At 48.4% G+C, this 17,670-nt stretch overlaps 1 protein-coding gene and 1 long non-coding RNA gene across 3 annotated transcripts in view; one reads left to right on the top strand and one right to left on the bottom strand.

Moving 5' to 3' along the window:
• The window catches only part of LOC106740754, a 90,632-nt gene extending 81,664 nt beyond the window's left edge, over positions 1–8,968 (bottom strand). For both annotated transcript variants that reach the window (XM_014612089.1, XM_014612090.1), the window contains exons 1-2: positions 8,342–8,968; positions 1,791–2,163 (exon numbers count right to left, since the gene is read on the bottom strand). In XM_014612089.1, coding sequence (XP_014467575.1) covers positions 1,791–1,953 — 163 coding nt within the window. In that variant the 5' untranslated portion in view covers positions 1,954–2,163; positions 8,342–8,968. The remainder of the gene's footprint in view (positions 1–1,790; positions 2,164–8,341) is intronic.
• Positions 8,969–9,156: 188 nt separating this feature from the next.
• LOC106740748 lies at positions 9,157–13,102 on the top strand. The gene is made up of 3 exons (XR_001374120.1): positions 9,157–9,370; positions 11,824–12,078; positions 12,249–13,102. It is a non-coding gene; the product is annotated as an uncharacterized LOC106740748 (long non-coding RNA).
• The last annotated feature ends 4,568 nt before the right edge of the window (positions 13,103–17,670 follow it).

Below are 17,670 nucleotides of genomic sequence, written 5' to 3'. Positions count from 1 at the left end.
GAGATGCGTCCTTCGCCGGATCTGAAAGTGTACCTTTAATCGTGGTCTTACGATTAGGCTCGATCTTAAAGACTACAAACAGACGGCGGAACGTTATTCTTGATTAATTTCAAGTGGATCTCACGTAACTTTCGTAGCGAGAGGCTCTGACGCGCGGTGAAAATTCAACGAAGCTGTTGGCGAAGCTCGGAGCGGAGGAACGTCAAATCATCGCTTGCTTCGCGTAGCATATAAGATAGGCTGAGGGGAGGGCAATTAATAATACTATTAATAATTAGCTAGTAATAGAAAGGATGAGTCCTGGCAGCACACACCAATACCAATACAATCCCACATATCGCATTAATGAGAATCGCGAGAACTGACGTGGGCACGCGCCCTTTCAATGAAATCGTCTCTCCTCGGATCTAAGATGGCAACAACTCGCCGACCTTGACCCTATCAAGGTCACGACGTAGCCGCCACATGCTCCGTGGGGAGAGCAAAGAAGGAGGAGAGAGAGAGAGAGAGAAAGAAAGAGAGAGAAAGAGAGAGAGAGAGAGTCGACTTAAGGTTATGGTTACACGAACGACGTAAGCGTCGATTAATGTCGCGAATAATTAATGTCAGAACAGCATATTAGATAACACGCAAGGCGACAGTGAGTCGATCAAATATAGCGCAATGAATTAACTTCGTACCGTTAGTTTTGCGACGAGCTCATGATTAAGTATGTTATACACTGACGTCGGTCAGCGCATATGCAAAAGTTAGACACAAATTGCACCGTGGAGCGAATTAAACGCGGAGTTCGGCGAGGTCGCAGCGTTGCTTGTTATTTTGACGGTTTGAAACGCAAATCATCCGATTGAACTCCTACTTTGAGAGAAATTCGCGAGTCCTCTCTCACCCCGCCTCGCGTTCTCGTCTTGACGAGATTAAGTGCGATGCACGTCACATCGCGTTCTTCAACGGAATTTCGCACGACAGAGTGCATAATTTCCCGGCCGGCACGCTTCTCGGAAGCGGCGATCACGTCCAGCCGTGAGACGAGAGATCTCGTGAAAGAGAGAGCGAGAAGGAGAGATATGAGGAGTGAAGAGAAGAGAGGAATCGCCGCGAATAATTTCCACAATCTGGAATCGCTCTAGGGCCGGCCCGTAATTTTTTCTGAAACGCAAGACATCGCGGCATCACGAGGTAAAATCCTTTTGCGCGATCTCCTCTCCCTCTCTCTCTCTCTATCTCTCTTGCCGTGCGTACACGCGCGTGCGTGCCTTTACAGCGGCGACGTATATTAAATTCCGGCCGCGTATGCATATCGTACTGGAAGATCGTCGTCGCGTAAAGTCGAGTTTATCAGATTTTAATTCGGCAAACGGTACCTGGGCCGTCGCAGGTGGACGCGATATAGTCAGGCCGAGGTTTACGAAGGCCGAATTATTTTCACCGAAGACTACCGAAACAAATGTTATATTGTGGACTTTATCTGATTCCACGTTTCCGCGTGTAGATCGCGATTTTCGATGACGATTCAGATCCGACAATCACATGGAAAATGGGGGGACAAGAGCATCGCGATTAAATTGATTTCAATGACAATGACCGAAGGAAAAAATATTAAGCATGCGAATTCCGAGGGGCTAGCGGGATGTTTCTCCCTCTTTCGCGAGACCCATGAATTTGGAGAAATCAAGCAACGTAACATTTCTCTCTCGCTCCGCTATATCGATATGTAATTATACGCATATGCAGGATATGTCGTGATATTGTCAGGATAGTATGCATGGTGTGATTTTGCCTGGACTCACCGATCCTCTTCACGTGGACGTCTCGATTGAAGGAGACGCTTCTTTCGGCGGGCTTCCACACGGTGACGGAAGCCCCGGATATGACGGGGTCTAGCAAATGCGTGCTGGAAGGGTTGCAGCCTTCTCCCCTTCTCAACGAGTCCGAGCGCTGTATTGTCAGCATCTTCCCCTTTTTAATTCCGACCGTTCATGCCACACGACCGGCACACACAGACCGCACCGTTTCGCTCGCCCGGATCGTACCCTCTCCGTTCCGGTGTTTAATCTTTTCGCTACCCCCTTTCAATTGCAAACTCGAACCTGAACTTGTTCTAGTTTTTAACTTTCGCTTTCCAACCCTTCCCCTTTCTTACGAGAGCACTCGATCACCAACCTGTAAGCCAAGCAAAGCTGTGCTCTTGAAATCTGAAATCTTTCCCTGAATAGGGATAACGTGTTAACTTCCTTTCTTTTATAGTATTTTCAATCCCATTCCAATTATACGCGCATTTTTCGTGCCTGAGACGCAGCGATTCGTTTAAAAAGCAGTGTTTCGCCGGCACGCGAGAAATACGATTCTCTTCGGAAGTATCGAGTAAACAAACCGACTCACGTTCGAAAGTGGCGTAAGTTGTCAAAGCATCGGGAATTAAAAGTTTCACGGGTTTCGAGGTGGATCGTCTCGTCGATAATCGGCAACAATTGAACAGACGGAAAAGCGCGAGAGCATCACGTTCGGCAAGATGATCGCCGCGAGTCCGGCCGGTATCGATTTCGCGTACGAGCTTTGTCGGATTTTCTCCATTTTTCTCGCAATCATCCGAGGATTATTTCTCGTCGTACGAAAGCGCTTACGATACACTTCATACCACGCGCGAGTGTGTATGCGCAAACGCGAGAAAAAGAGAAGCGATAGCGATCGTGCGTTCCCGGTGACGTGTCTATACCAGCGGCATGCCAACTGTGGTAGATGATGATAAACGCAACGAGTGATAATGGTTCTCTTTGTCGTCAGAGCGAGCAGATGGGATGCCAGAGATACGATATAATGACAGTGACAGCGATGACGATGACGACGTATAATATCGGCAAAGGATTCACGCTGATGGGACCTCGCTAATGGGAGCGATTGTGCGATAAGGTTCCGCGCTTGCTTTTCCCGCACATTCGGCCGCATTAAGCGTTATCGTAATTACGGTGCCGGTAATCCGGTGGATTCTGGGCACGGAGCGCCGCCGCGCTTTACCTCCGTATCAACATAACCATCTAAACGCAACGACACCTAATTTAAATTTCATAGAACCTGTAGCTTCAAAGCATCGCGTCGCCAGCCCGAGGCTACAACGACGATGACGAAAATAACAACGACGACTTGATTTTAATTAATTCCCGATTCAGTAGTAATTCACAAATGACGCGCCATGTAGTGCGAAATTCTTCGAATAGCAGAAATTGTTCGATATTCGTTGAAAGTCAGCGTTAATTTTCGCATTAAAACTATCGGAAGCGGTAGATATACGTCGCGCATTATTTATACGGCCGCCGTGGTACACAATGTGTTCGTGTGAATTTGATAAACTGCGTGAATCAATAAAGCAATCAATCCCCTGGCACTTCTCGTGCGTGTATAAAAATGACAAGGTCGATTTGTGAGGATAAAAACAATTCTAAAAATATCGCTGACGCGACAGTCAGCCACGAGACTACTGATTATCATTAGATGTTCTTTACTTCGCCACATGTTTTTCACGCAGAAAAACAACATCCTCTTTTTCCTCGAAGGGCGCTGACCTTCAATGCAATTTTTGCAGATATATCGCCGCACGCAGCTAATGTACACGTGCCCGAAAGATGCAAGGGGCAAACGCATCTCATTATTTCGTTCACCTTATAATTCTGTTCACATAAAGTCTTCTGTTCTCTCCTCAAAATCCTCAAGATAACAGTTTTATCTTAGGAACGCTCACCTTCGAGCACGTCGAAGGAATTGTTAACCGCGTGATTTACTTCGGCAGAGGTGCTGTTAGGAGAATTAACATTCATCGCGCGCTTTTGTCTACTCGCGGTCGGCATTTCATTCGCCCTTGAAGCAAATAAAGGTGACCCGTACGCCTTCATCTCTCAAGGACATCGAGACGGAATGACACGTCGTTTGGGCGAATTTTCGCACGTGTGACACGCGGTGTTACTCGAGGACGAGCCGTCAATCAACGACTTTATTAGAGCCAAGCGGAAGAGCGCGAGGGAGTAAGGCGGAGACGCCAGCTTTAAATGGGATAATTCGCGATCCGGGGATTAAGACACTCTCTCAGGCGGCTCAGTAACCATATTTGGCGAAGAGGGTCCCCAAACTCAGTGAAGCCCGTCGTGCGCCCCGTGGCCTCGCTGCGTGTCGCGTGGGGGACCTCGCTGTATAAAACTGACGTTAACATATTTTTTTTCGCAAGAGTTTACGACGAGCCGAATTCGCATCGACGCCCACGCGTCCCCAATTCCCCCTTCTAGTCGCCTAATCGCGGGCCGCTTTCAGTTCGATTCGAGAGGTGAAGAGAGGGCAAAAAGAAATCGGCAACGATCGCTGAGATTTCGTTCGGACCGGTCGAATGCGCCCTTCGTTACCCGACACGGCGCTCGGATAACAGTAAAGTGAGGGATAAGGATGCCGCGAGTGGAGACACCGTGCTGTATCCCTGCGAATTTAATTCCGTCCCGTGCGCATTCCACCAGCCGGACATTTATTTTTCTCTTTCTCCTTCGTTGCGAAGAGGAAGTCGGGAATTAAAATTGTCCATGGGAACCGACGAATGTCGCGGGACCGCGTGAAAAGAACGTTTCGCATTGCGCATTATCCGAAGTTCCGAAGTGTTCTTCTTTTTATACGTGCAAAACGATTCATTCCACCTGACATTCGAAGCAACAACACATCCAAATGTTTGTCAAATAAAAAATCGTTAGAACAGAACTCGATATTTTTTTTTATCGGCCTTCTTGGTATCAACGACGGTGCATGTCGAGAGAATATTCAACGAAATTATCGAACGTGGCACATGCATATGCGCGCTCGCGCGCGGCGCGTGACGCTTGTAAGTTCTTTTAATACGTGTTATTTGCCGCTTCCTGATGTTGCATAACAGCGAGCGGGAGTAAATAAGAAAAATGTAGCCTCTGTCGGTGCGTGTGCCAGCGCACATTCGGTGTTACGAATTCCGTCGTGATTTCACGTCGTGTCCTCGACGTCGCCAGCCATTAGCGACGGCTATTGCGACAAAAGATCTGGTCGAATACGTTCTTTCGCGTGTTAGATAGACAGAACAGAACCTCGCGTGATAGGAATAACAGTAAAAAGAGAGAACGATACAAATGCGCACGAAAAAGCCTGGCAATATTCCGCCATATCTTTCTATCGGTCCAACATTTTTTTTTTTCGAGATATCTAAGATTCACACTTTTTTACGGAGCAATATAGCGCGAAAAAAGATTTAGAATTATTTTCGTCTCCCCCTTTCCATACTTAACAATAAAACCACATTGTGCCGAGTATACAATGCTACTCTCTAGCGTGTGCGCGTTTGAGAGAGAGATAGAGATAGATAGATAGGTAGATAAATAGAGAGAGAGAGAGAGAGAGCGCAAAAGGATACCGGGACGCAATAAACACTCCCGTTTCGCGCGCAAAACATTTAGCACCTTTTTCATTGACTTTTATTGACGTGGTGTATGTTTAGAGCCGATAATAAAATTGGCTGTAGCATCTTTCCCTCTCTCTCTCTTTCTCTCTCTTTCTCTTTATCTCCCTCCTCCGCACTCAGACGTAAAGAACCTATTCGGCGAACTTCAAAGGTGCAAAGTATTTGCGTTCACTAAACAGATTTTGGATTTGGACCGCTGTTAGAAGATCGTTGTTGAACTGTCAAGTACATGAACTAGCATCCGTGCCCTCGGGGGTGGATGTAGGGTGTTTATGTGCGAGAAAATTGACAATACATCCGTTCCCCTTTTACTTCGTTATTCTTCCCCCTTAAGCCGAAGTCTGCACGCATTTTCGAACAGATATCATTGTCAAGGCCACGTCAAGGTTCGATAAAATTATGCGAACACCATAGCAACGTGATTAGAAAAGGGCGGGGGGAAAAAATGGGGACGGAGGACACCGTTTGGCGTAATCAACCGATTATCGTAACCGTCATAGTAGCATCATCGCGCTGTTTCCGAAGTAACGATTACTATTTTTTTTGCGTTCGAGAGGAGGATTTTCAAAAATGAGACGATATTGAAATTCTGTCTCTGCTATTACGTTATCAGTATCGATTAGAATATTAATTAATTTTCGGTATTCGTGTCAGAACGGTGCTAAAAAATACTATTTGCTGTTTGAGAAGCCAGATACCGTGGAATTATCATAAATTATTATTTCCACGTGCCCGTAAAAAGATTAGGGTTTCACCTATCGAAATTTTGAAGACGCAAGCGATAAACTCCTCCGCCGTGGAGTGATATTGGCCTGTTTATCATATAAACACGGGTTGGAAACGGCGATTTCTCTTAATTTGCTTTCAGTTTCTTACGTTCCATGTTAAGTAACTCCGAGATTTATCAGATATTATTTCATGGATCGCTACGATGGTAGTCAAGCAAACGTTAATTTATCTATCCTCAATTTCGAAAGAGCAATAATATTCGTCGAACAGGAAGAGAGATGGAGAGAATGAGAAAAAGAAATATTTTTTTATTATTGATATTTTGTTACTCTTAATATTGCGACACTCGAATTTTCCCCCATCTCTGTTTTTCCACGTGGTTCTCTTATTTCTACCTTGTTTTCCTTGTAGTTATTTTATCGTCCCATGTTGTTTTTCCTTTCTTTACATAATTCTAAAGTTGAGTTTTTATTCCATGAATTCTAATTGTTTCTCCTTTCTAGAAGAAGAGAGACAGAGAAAACCGTTAGTATATATGTATATATGTATGTATGTATGTATGTATGTATGTATGTATATATCGCTCTAGCCAATACGGAAATATGACTAAAAACTAATAGAGCAGGTCGAGTGCGCGACGCGGTTTGCATGCAGCGACGAGCATGACGCAGACGCCAGAAATGGAAATCGCGAGTCGCGGCGGTGACTCGTGAGGCGAAGGAAAAAAAAGTAAAGAGCGATCGCTTTATTTGCACAGGAACTGGTTACATCGCGCGCACGTCCCCTCTCTCGACTCGATTATGCGAGACCGACCATCGCTTATCCCGCGGGCTGAAGAGAAATCTGGACGCCGCAAGGGTCACGTTACGCGGATGCATTATGGTGAATGGATTCCCATCGAAAGCGGCGTTCTTCTTCTCTTTCCTCTCTCCCCCTCTCTTTCTTTCGCTCGCACGAGTAACACTGACACACTTCGTACATATCAAGGCCGAAAGTTCCCCCTCGGTACATCCCGCCGCTTATCGTTGCACCGTCTCGAGTACATTCGCGCCCGTCCTCTTTATTACAACACACCCGCGCGTCTTTATCATCGCCACGCAACCAGGCGGTCGCTGAAACGCGTGATAAACCCGGAGGGATTCAGCGAACTTGCACCTCCGCTCGAGGATGAGCGCGATCTTCATCTTCGCGAGCGCGGACAGGCGAGAGACAAGCCGTGGCGGCGCGAGTGGGCGAGAGGAAAGGTGGCGATCGACTTTGCCGGGCGATTCGCGTGCCGATATCATTTGAAAATAAATGAATGAGATTATCCCGCGCGGGGGCGAAGGGAGGCGTCAACTGGCCCGTCGAAGACAGCGAAATGTCGTTCCGTCGCGATTTTCCGTCGAAAGGACTCAATGTCCGACATGTAGGAGGACGGTGGGTGGTTAGGGTGGCGTTAACTCGATTCGCCGTGTAATTCGCGGTCGTAAATCTGCCGGCGTATTAATTCGCCAGGCTCGCCTAATCAAGGGGGATTCGCCAGGGAGGTATCCGAGAGGAGCTGTCGATTTCCATAAATGTTTATTCGCGGTCTGATCCGCGCGAACGACGTTGGCGCGTCGTTAATGTGACCGCATCAATGAATAATAGGCGCGGACGCCGATATCCCGCTCTCATACCGCCTCGTATCGCGATTGCTCCCCATAGCGAGCGAGGAGCGCATGATCGGTCGACTCGATCTCCGAGCGGGCAGATTAAACGCCTAGATTCGCCACGAGAGAAAGAAAAGGAGAGAGAAAGAGCCGCCTTAGCTGCACACCGGTGATTAAAGTGTCCGTTAACGCGAGTTAATTGATCTTTCAGTTAATGGGATATTACCCTTCCGTTGGATTTCTGGTTTGCCCGGCCGAGCGAGCGGCCGCCGCAGATCCAATCTGCGCGCGAAATAACTCGCGCGACGTCTATAATCTATTCAGCTCCGCGAACACGGCGGAGAGCCGACCTACCGAAGACGTTCTACCGTTTCCCTTTCGATTAGAGTCCGCGCGTGTAATCCAGCCGAGCTGGCGAGACGATCTTAGCGCGCCTATTCGTACTAATACATCGCCGTCGCGATCGTCACCGTCATCACCATCGTCGCCGCGGATATATGTTCACTACTAATCGATTTACCTTCACTGACACAGTAGCATTCCGATCGTTTAGATATCTGGTATGCTCTCTAAGGGTACGGCTCGTCAGGTATTCTATTCTCCGAATAGAACCGAGAGCGGCGAGAGGAGTGAGATCCTTTACGGGAGCCTCTCTTTTTTTATTAGAGAGATTATGTTGTATCTTTTCCGAAGTAAAACACTTTCACGTTTGATAACTGTCACTGTCACTGCCTGGACCGCAAATCCATGGAAACGATACACGGAAGGGTCGACCAACTTCACCGATTATCGACGATCCTCGCCCGTTTCTTCCTCGCTCCGATTCAGCGCTGTGCCCGACACTTTTCCGATATCGGCGAAACACCCAAAACCGAGACACTCGAGAAACGAAGCAAAACCAACAAACCAACTTCGAAATTTTTTCGCACTGCCGGATATATTCGGGAATCACTCGGTATCGCGAGATCTTTCGAAACCGCTCTCTCGTTTGACCTTTTCGCGATCCAACCGACACCTCGTCGTCGTTGAAAGCAATACCCCGATTACTTTCTCGACGTATTTCGCGCGAATCGAGAATTTTTTCTCGCGCGTCTGGATCGGACGCGCCGCCACGCACTCGCCGCTCGTTCCGTTCGTTCTCCGCCGAGCGCCGAAGAACTAATAAAAGCTGGGGCCCAGCTTGAAACTGCGTAGGCCGCTTACTACTCCTTCCACCGTCTTATCCCACCGGGCCCGACAGAGATAGGCAGGAGAGTAGGCACGGACGGACGGACGGACGGGCGAGCGGACGGACGCGGCACGGAGCTACAGAGCGACTTGAAGGTGTGCACGCGCCGGGGAACGCCGATGGTACTCGAGAGCCGATTCTTAGCTCGAACGCGCGTCAGTGAACGGTCCCCATTGTTTAGGCCCAGGTAATCCGCGAATAACAAGAGAGTGCTAATCGTATTTGTCGAAATGACGACGAGTCCTCTTGGTGTTAAGTTAGCCGACGTGGAGCGCTATTCTTATCTGGAAAAGAAGACGGACGGCTGATAAAATCGCCCGAGTGAGTACACAAATTACACTTTTTTTTTTTTTTTTTTTCATGAAATATGCAAACGATCGCGGTACAAAACGTCTATCCCTTGCGGGTCGATATCGCCACAACATGTCCGACAATTTGACTAACGTTATCAATGTCCCGATGTTCGTCGAGCACTTTTATTGAGTGAACTTACGATCATTTCACGGCATATTGCCGTTCGATTGATATTTCACATGTCAGATTGACATTGACGAATGACAAAAAACACGCGTGTCGAGTATTCGATACCTGGCACGGGTACGATCGATGCCATTGCTACTAGCAGAGTCCAGTCGTTCGCATCGCCTGTTGTGCTATACTGCATGTTTTCTTTCTCTCTCCTTCCCCCTCTCTCTCTCTGTCTTTCCTTCTCTTCTCCTTCTTCCTACCTGCTCGCTCGTGCGGTTGCACGTCACTCGGTCAAGGTCCCCCACCAAAAACCTGCAACGGCGTCTCTTACTAGCGCCGACGTTCGCGCGGGAGATCCTACCACGGTCGACTTGGTCCACGGGCAATGCTATACTTGGTGTGAATCCGCGGTCGCGCGAGGCCGCCGAGGCTCCCCGACGGTGCTAAGTGACCGGAGTATAAATATGGGCTTTGACCTCGCGCGTATATATGTCGCGTTGCGACCGTGCCTATTTATCGGCTGTTCATTCTCCCATTGGTTAGCGCGGGTGATCGGAGGTAAATCGTCAAGGATAAAGCCGGGCGGATAAGTCGTCAAGTGTCTGCGGTTTCACCCACCATCGTTCCTTCGTTAAACACCCACGAGGGATCTCGTTCGGAGTATTCGTCAAGTATACTTAACGCACTTCTCTGAGCGGTAACGAAAGCCACTTGGCTTTTTTCCACCGCGCGAGAGTTCACGAGAGCAATACGCGTGTCTAATAAAAAGACGTCGACGATGTAGTATCTCCTCACCCCGTAGTTTCTGCGGGTCGTTACAAAATTGTTACGAGCTAAATGTTTACCGGTCTTTCGACGGAGTGTAGAGGCCCGCGATCGGTGCGTCACGGACGGTAGCATACCCCGATAATAACAGGATATTTTACGATCGATTTCGCGGATAAGCGTGTTTACGTTAGAGATCTCGTCTCGGACTTTATGCAGGGCCTCGTATCGGCGCACGTTGAGATGATACGCGGCATTTCAGCGAATATGACTATAAATAAAGAAAATAACGAGGGGAGGCCACTGGAGGCTGACCGACCGATCGGAGTAACAGACACGCAGGAGGCGAGTTATACCGAGAGGAAAATTGTGCTTCGCTAAATATAAGTATCAAGGTGGGGTATATCAGCGGCGTAGAACAGACGGAGTACAATTATACGTGATTGAGGACCGGTCTTGTTTCTATTTTGCTTGATTTCTGCGGGTAGTTAGCCCGATCCCGCGGCGGGCCCAATCACAATGTCGAGCCTCAACTGGGGCCTATTATGATTGGCGTAATCATCGTATGGGCGAATCAGCGGCGAATCTCGGCTACATAAATAATTGAGCCTTAAAGTCGGCCTACGTGCCGCGGATCTAGCTGATGACTAGAGAGAGAGAGAGAGAGAGAGGAGTGGAGGTGCTCTATATTGTGCATGCCGCCGCCGTGTACGCGCTGCGCCATGTCGTGCTAGGAGAAAGAGAGAGAGAGAGTTATTACATATAGCATATGATGATGGGGCATAGCAGCGGCTAGGTGGGTCGTTAAGTTGCACTCTCGACGCGTCGGGCGGAAAAATGCGTTTATGCAAAGCGCCGGTCTAATAAATGTCCCCGGGTTACTACTCAATCAACGCTGCCGGGCTTATTGAGTTACGCGAATTATGTCTATTACAATGCGCTGATTGATTCCTTCCGCGACGATTACACCGTGCAATCGAGCCGTCCGCGAAGGAGCGAGCGCGATCGCGTCGCGATATGTCAGAGATAACGAAGCTTGAGGCGCGAAAGAGAATCCCCGGGTATAATTTCGTCATTCCCCTCACCAAGGCCTGGTTTGATTCGAAGAAAACCTCCTCTCTCGGGATATACGTGATTACGAAAATACCGATAATAACGCTAAGCCGCACGAGACGTTTTTCGGGATTTTCACTTGCCTCTGTTCTTGGCATATATTCATTTTTGCACTACCTTCTCTCGTAACTGTGACACAAGTTTGATTCGCAGCCAAATTTATATATCCCGAATATCGCTCTCGTCGTCTTCATGATCCGCTGTTTTTCTTTCATTTTTCACGCTGCAAAACATTGGCCTACATACATTTCATCGATTTCGCGCGCGAAATCGTTGTTAGTTAGGATATTTAATAATATCTTCACCGTTCTTCTTTCCTTTTGTAATTATTTCCCTCACATTTTCTACCAATGTTCAAACATGTTTTATGCAAAGATAGATATTTAAGATAGAGTATATAGATGTGAATCGAATTTCATTTTGTTCAGTCGGTGGCTCGCACGCAATAACGAGGAGCGAAGTAACGTCTGTGTGCATGATTTACGACAGCGGAATCGAGGGGTCGGCCGGTTGTCTGGTTCTGCTTCGCCGTTGGGAGAACTCGCGGGGGTCACAGGAGATTTCTCTTCCGCGGTGGACCGCGCGCACTGAAGACCGCGGGTTCTCACGCGTGATTGGCGTGCATAAATGGGTGACGACTTGCGGCGGCATCGGGGATTTTCGAGATATTGATGATGATTATGGTAATGATGACGACGACAACGACGATTATGATGACGATGCTGCTGCTGATGACGATGATAGCTTAAATAGAGGAATGTTCACCATCTCTCTTTCTCTGTTCCCCCTCCTCCCCTCTGCGTCTCCCTGTTTGGAACGTGCCGGCCTTGAACTTGCCGCCGTACTAATGAAGAGAGCCGACGGAGGTCTTCAGCTCGCGGTGGACAGCCACGGCGACGTCTAACTAACCACGCTGCTATCTGATGCCGGCAGACCACGACGAAAGGGGCGATGAAGAAATTATTTTCACTTTCTCCGTCACTGCGGCGAGAGCGTAACTCGGTGCACGTGTACGCTCATTCCTTCTCTCTCTCTCTCTCTCCCTCTCGCCGGAGCTAATTGCAATGTTAAATCGCCCCGCCGATGGAGCGAAAATCCGTGACGCAACGAATGGCGCAACGGAAGAAATCGAACGAGAAAGACGCGGTGCTTTCGTTTTCGCGCACGCGTTAGCTTCTGTGGAAACGCGTCGTAGAACACGTTCTGTAGAACACTGTAGATATCGAAACGGGTTATGCTTTTGTTTCTTTTACAGAAAGAACATATTCCTGCAAAAGGTATTCTCCCTTCTGTCGGACAGGTAGGACATAGCGGAAAAAGCGTCGCGGTTTCATTTATAATTTATTATAAGATTTATAATTTAACAAGATGATTTTGAAAAGATTTGGTAATTATGCGAACCAGTTGTGCTTCGCACGTTGCATATGGTAGCGATAGCGGTAGTAATATTAGAAGAAGGAGGAGAAGAGGAACAAACTGGTGAGCTCCGGTAGGTGAGCGCGGACGTGTGCGGCCGAGTGTCATTATCTGCACACTTTCTCCGATCGAGTCACGTGCGGATAGCGCATACGAGAGTTACGTCGGCAATGATTGACGGAGAGACGGGGGCAAGACGTGCGGGCGGCAGCTTCTTAGAGCCGTAAGGATGTAAGCATGAAAAATGGTTAATCGATGGTAAAATATGAATGGAAAAAAATACAAGTTTTCCGCGAGAAAGAGATATAAAACCGGAAATTCGTGCTGTTCACTATGTTTTCCCTTGCCTGTTTGTCCATCTGCCTGTCCCTCTTACTTTTTCTCTTTTACAGATCGCCGTTTCAGGAAAGAATCTCGTGTTTTTAAAAAGTTCAACGTTCAAGAACTTTATACGTGGGAGAGAAAAGGTTTTTATATCGGGGCGCCATGGAACGTTTTATCAGCTCTCCGTAGACATGTGCGTAAATTCATTTCCGATATGCGTAATACATACATCAACCAGTCGTGAAAAACTGACTCATGGTCTGAGGTAGGATCTAAGAGTTGTCGATGAGAGGCGAACGGGAAGGAAAGAGGATGATCGGCAGAGTGCCGTAATTAAAATAGAGTCCTCCACGACCGGCCGATTATTATCTCGTCGGTCGGCGATAGATCGAATTCGCGACGTCAGGTATCCTCCGCGATTAAACCGATCTTCCTCGTCGCCCCCCCCCCCCCCCNCCCCCCCCCCTCCCCACCCTCCTTCACCATCTCGTCGGATTGTCGAGCAAATTAATTCTTGCACCGGCGCGGAGAGGAGTCGATCGCCGGACCCGATAACGATTTCGTAGCCGGCGTAATTTACGTTTAATCGCCGGGGAAAAGATTCATCGATCACGCGCGGCCTGGGACTACGTAAATCAAACGTTGGATACACCATTGACTCGCCGGTGAAATATGGAAATCGTGAGTTCGTGCGATCACCGTTATACCTCGATACCGAGCGAGAGAACTCTCTCGGCGCTTATAGATTCGAGTGCGCCCCGCGGCAAGGTGAGAGGCACGATCGGACTCGGAAGATACGCGCCTTTTTTNCCCCCCCTTTCCACTCCGCTAGCATCGGTCTCACCCTGGTTGTGTGGAATGGCCCTCGCCACCGTATCCGCGAAACGGTCGCTCGCGTTACCGTTCGATTCTCCGACGCGCAACACAACAGTACACGGACTCGACGGAGATATCGGGAGAAAAATCCGGACCTCCGAGCACACGATTCCTCGTCCGTGCCGGCTCGCGAACTGATTTCGCGATCGCCGAATGTCGATTTTGTGCAGCGTTAGCATGGCTCTCACGGCAACAAAAATCGCAGCTCCCCGCGAAACAGTCGGCCCGGTCGCAACGCGCTTCCCGTCACGATGAAAATGAATATCAACATTCGGATTATTATTATTCTCATTATTATTATCGTTATCACTTTCATTCGTTAACAGGTAAGAAAACTCTTTGGTACGCATAACAATGGAAATTAGAGAAGCCGTACCGAGCGGCACAAACGTTGAATACAATTTAAAGGAACAATTGAGTGCAGTTAAGACGAGAGGAGTTAAATTAAACTTAAGAGAGAGCTCAAAGAATTATAAATGCAGGTCAAGAGATTCCGAGTATTCGTTGGACAACATACAAATCCGATTGATACAGTTTGATCTATCGTACAAAATTGTCTCCGATGTGGATTCTGAATTCTTAATTAATTAGTCTTGCCTCAAGGAGTTGGGACTTAAGACGGATAAGAAATCTTCGTGTATCATCGTACTATCGTCCTTCATATCGATATCCTATTCGTGAAAATTCCACGGCCGAATCGTTCCTTCCTATCCAACCGGCGTCACAAACGAACCATGCAAAATTGAACAAGATGCGAGGACATATCGTGTGTACCTGCAGACGTCTCTGCTCGGACTCCTTTGGAAAATGCGTTATTCGGTCTAACAAGTGGAGCGGAAACGAATGAGTCGGCGCACAAAGTAGCTCGCACGCTGGAAATTACGCACCAGACGATCGTAGCCGGCGGTGTATTTTGCCGCCTCCGGTAATCACTATACTAGACGGCGTGCACCAGAAGTTCAAGGGTTTCACGCTTCGCCATGGCGTTGGCAACACCGGCCTCTGTAGGCGCGCACGCACGAACGAGAGAAAGGATTAAATCCTGCGCCCGCCGGCGGTTTCATCGACGGCCTATCGCTCGCGAGCGATCTCTCCGCGCTGGTCAAAATCCGCGCGAGATACCTTTTGTGATCCCGTTAATGAAGCTCGCATTATACCGTAACCGAGTGTCGCGATCACGTGCGTTACTACACGCCGGCGCGCATTACACTGACAATGTTTTCCCGCGGGGCCTGCTCGACTTATTACCTGTGATCCAACGCGCGAGCGTAGGACATCCAGCACTACGAGCAAATAGGAGAGACCGGTATCTCTTTATCGGTTCGCTTTCTATCGAGGACTTAATAACGGAGTCACAAGCGTACGAGCGTGATGTTCATTATGCGCCCCGCGAAATTATTTTTATGGAAATTAAACGCGCCGGCTTATGAATACATCGCCGACGACGGGAGAGGACGGGCGACGTTCGCGTTTGTCGCGCGTTGTAGGTGTGCATGCTCGCGCGACGATCTTTTCCCTGATCTCGGAGGAGTTTATCGGATGCGATGCCGGAAAGAACGCGGGCGCAATCTTTCGAAAAAGGAAACATCACCATTTCACCGTATCAGCCGAGTAATGTGCACTTCTGCAAACCAAATTCAATAACGTTAACCGGAATATCTTCCACCGACATTCGCTCGTTTGTTTGCGCGGGAAGCTTCCAGATATCGCCACCACGATTACGAAATATAACACAATGATGAAATGATGCCGTAAGAATCGCGGAACCGGCGTAAAAAGGGGAATAAGAGAAACATTAGGGTGCTAAATCTTCGGTAGTGTTCGCGGTCCGTTTCAGGGTGGTTTTTCACGCCGACCACTGTGAGATTTATTCTCATTCTTTCTCGTCATCGGATTTAGTAGTTATTAACTCGAATGCCATTTACTCCTATTCGTCTTACATCAATCGATTCACGGTAGGGCGAGTACACACAGGTTTAAATTGCTCTCCCTTCTCCCCCCTTCCCCCCATTACGGTTTATTACGCGCGATCGCCGTTACAGCGATTTTCTCAATCGTCGACAAATTAGAATGTCCATGCGATTCCAGAAATGTTCGTGTTATCGTCCGAGATCGGCGCGAGTTGTACCGTGCGCTTCCGGTGTTTAAATCGCCTCTTACGCTCCGGAATATCAATTCCATCGTGCCGTCGGAAGGCTAGACCCCGATAAAAGAGACAAAATGAGCGCTCGTGACGCCGCGGGCGTTGTTTCAGGAGAGAGAGAGAGAAAGAGAGAGAGACCGCTTTGCTTCGGTCGCGAAGCGAGAAGGACGCGCAAAGAGGGAGAAGAAAGTGGAAATGTTGTGTTGCCATGCTGTCGGATCCAACGCATCCTGGTGATTCTACGAACCGGCAGGATGCGCACCTGAATCGCGCAATGGGTAATAAAATCACGCGTGCCTACCACGGTAGTCGCATATACTGTATCCGACGGTAATTAAATGTCGGCGATACGTATGGCCTGCACTTCCCGATTATTTAGCCGCGTTTAGCTTTCCGCAGCCGCGACAAAAGATCGATAACGAATTAACTGAATGGGTTCAGTGATGAGAAAAAAATATCTAAGAAGGCGTGACGAGGTAAATAGCACTGGAAGTTCGTAATTTCAATTATATCGCGTTAAACGGCGATAAACTAAAGGCGGAAGCGTGAAATTGAACCCGCGCGCGCACAGAGGCATGGGGAAATGTTGTTGTGGCCGTACTGTCGGATCCATCCTAGTGATTCTACACGCGAGAAACGACTTGTAGGTAGACGACTGAAAGCTATTGGAGAGATTCGGCGGAACTGATCGAATGCTAATTAAATCCTGGCGTGACCTGGCGTCTGCAAGTACCGAGCATTTCTGCGCACGGGATCATTTTCACAGACATTTCGGCATGCTATCTGCGTATTGCGCATCCCTTGAGATATAACCGCCCCCACAGCGCATCCCCGATCGGCTATCCGCTCGTCGATCCACTCCTTCACCTCTCTCTCTCTCTCTCTTTGCCGTTTTTTCTTCTATGGGTTTCGAATAGGCGCGGATACTGCGCGGTATAGTAAAAGCTCGGCATCCGAGAACGCACGGATTTCTTTTACACACACGCACGCACACGCATTCTCTCTCTTTATTTCTATTTTTCTCGACGGAGCTTTACCTATATTACGTACGAGACAAGAGGAGAGAGAGCCTACTACCGCGGCACAATGAAGCACTGGGAGGCGTTATAAAGGGCTCTGTGTAGTTATTAGAGGTTATGACGGCGGTAATATCTCACTCAGCAGGCTCCTCTGTAATGTTATGGCCAAGGCCTCATCCCCTATTTCCCCACGTCGAACCCCCTTTTTTCTTTTCTTCACTCATCTCCGAAGCGCTCTCTTTTTCCTCCTCGTCTTCCTTGTCTTTCTATCTCTCTTTCGTTCTTTTCTCCCCACTCTTCCGCTCCTCCCCCTTCTCCTTTCCTTCTCTCCCCCCGTCCCGCCGCTGGAGGCCCGCACGGCTACATTTAGGGCAGGTTCCACTTACACTCGCAACGATGCGAGCGTCATTTTATCTTTGTTTAACATCCAGTGAGAAAGAAAAATAGAACGCGCCGTAGAACCTGCAGTGTTAAATTCTGTATTCAATGAGATCGGC

This window comes from Dinoponera quadriceps, unplaced genomic scaffold (assembly GCF_001313825.1).
Source record: "Dinoponera quadriceps isolate SergipeBrazil2010 unplaced genomic scaffold, ASM131382v1 scaffold453, whole genome shotgun sequence".
Lineage (NCBI taxonomy): Eukaryota > Metazoa > Arthropoda > Insecta > Hymenoptera > Formicidae > Dinoponera > Dinoponera quadriceps.
The sequence above is the reverse complement of the archived record's forward strand: the minus strand, read 5'-3'. Positions and strand labels throughout refer to the sequence as shown.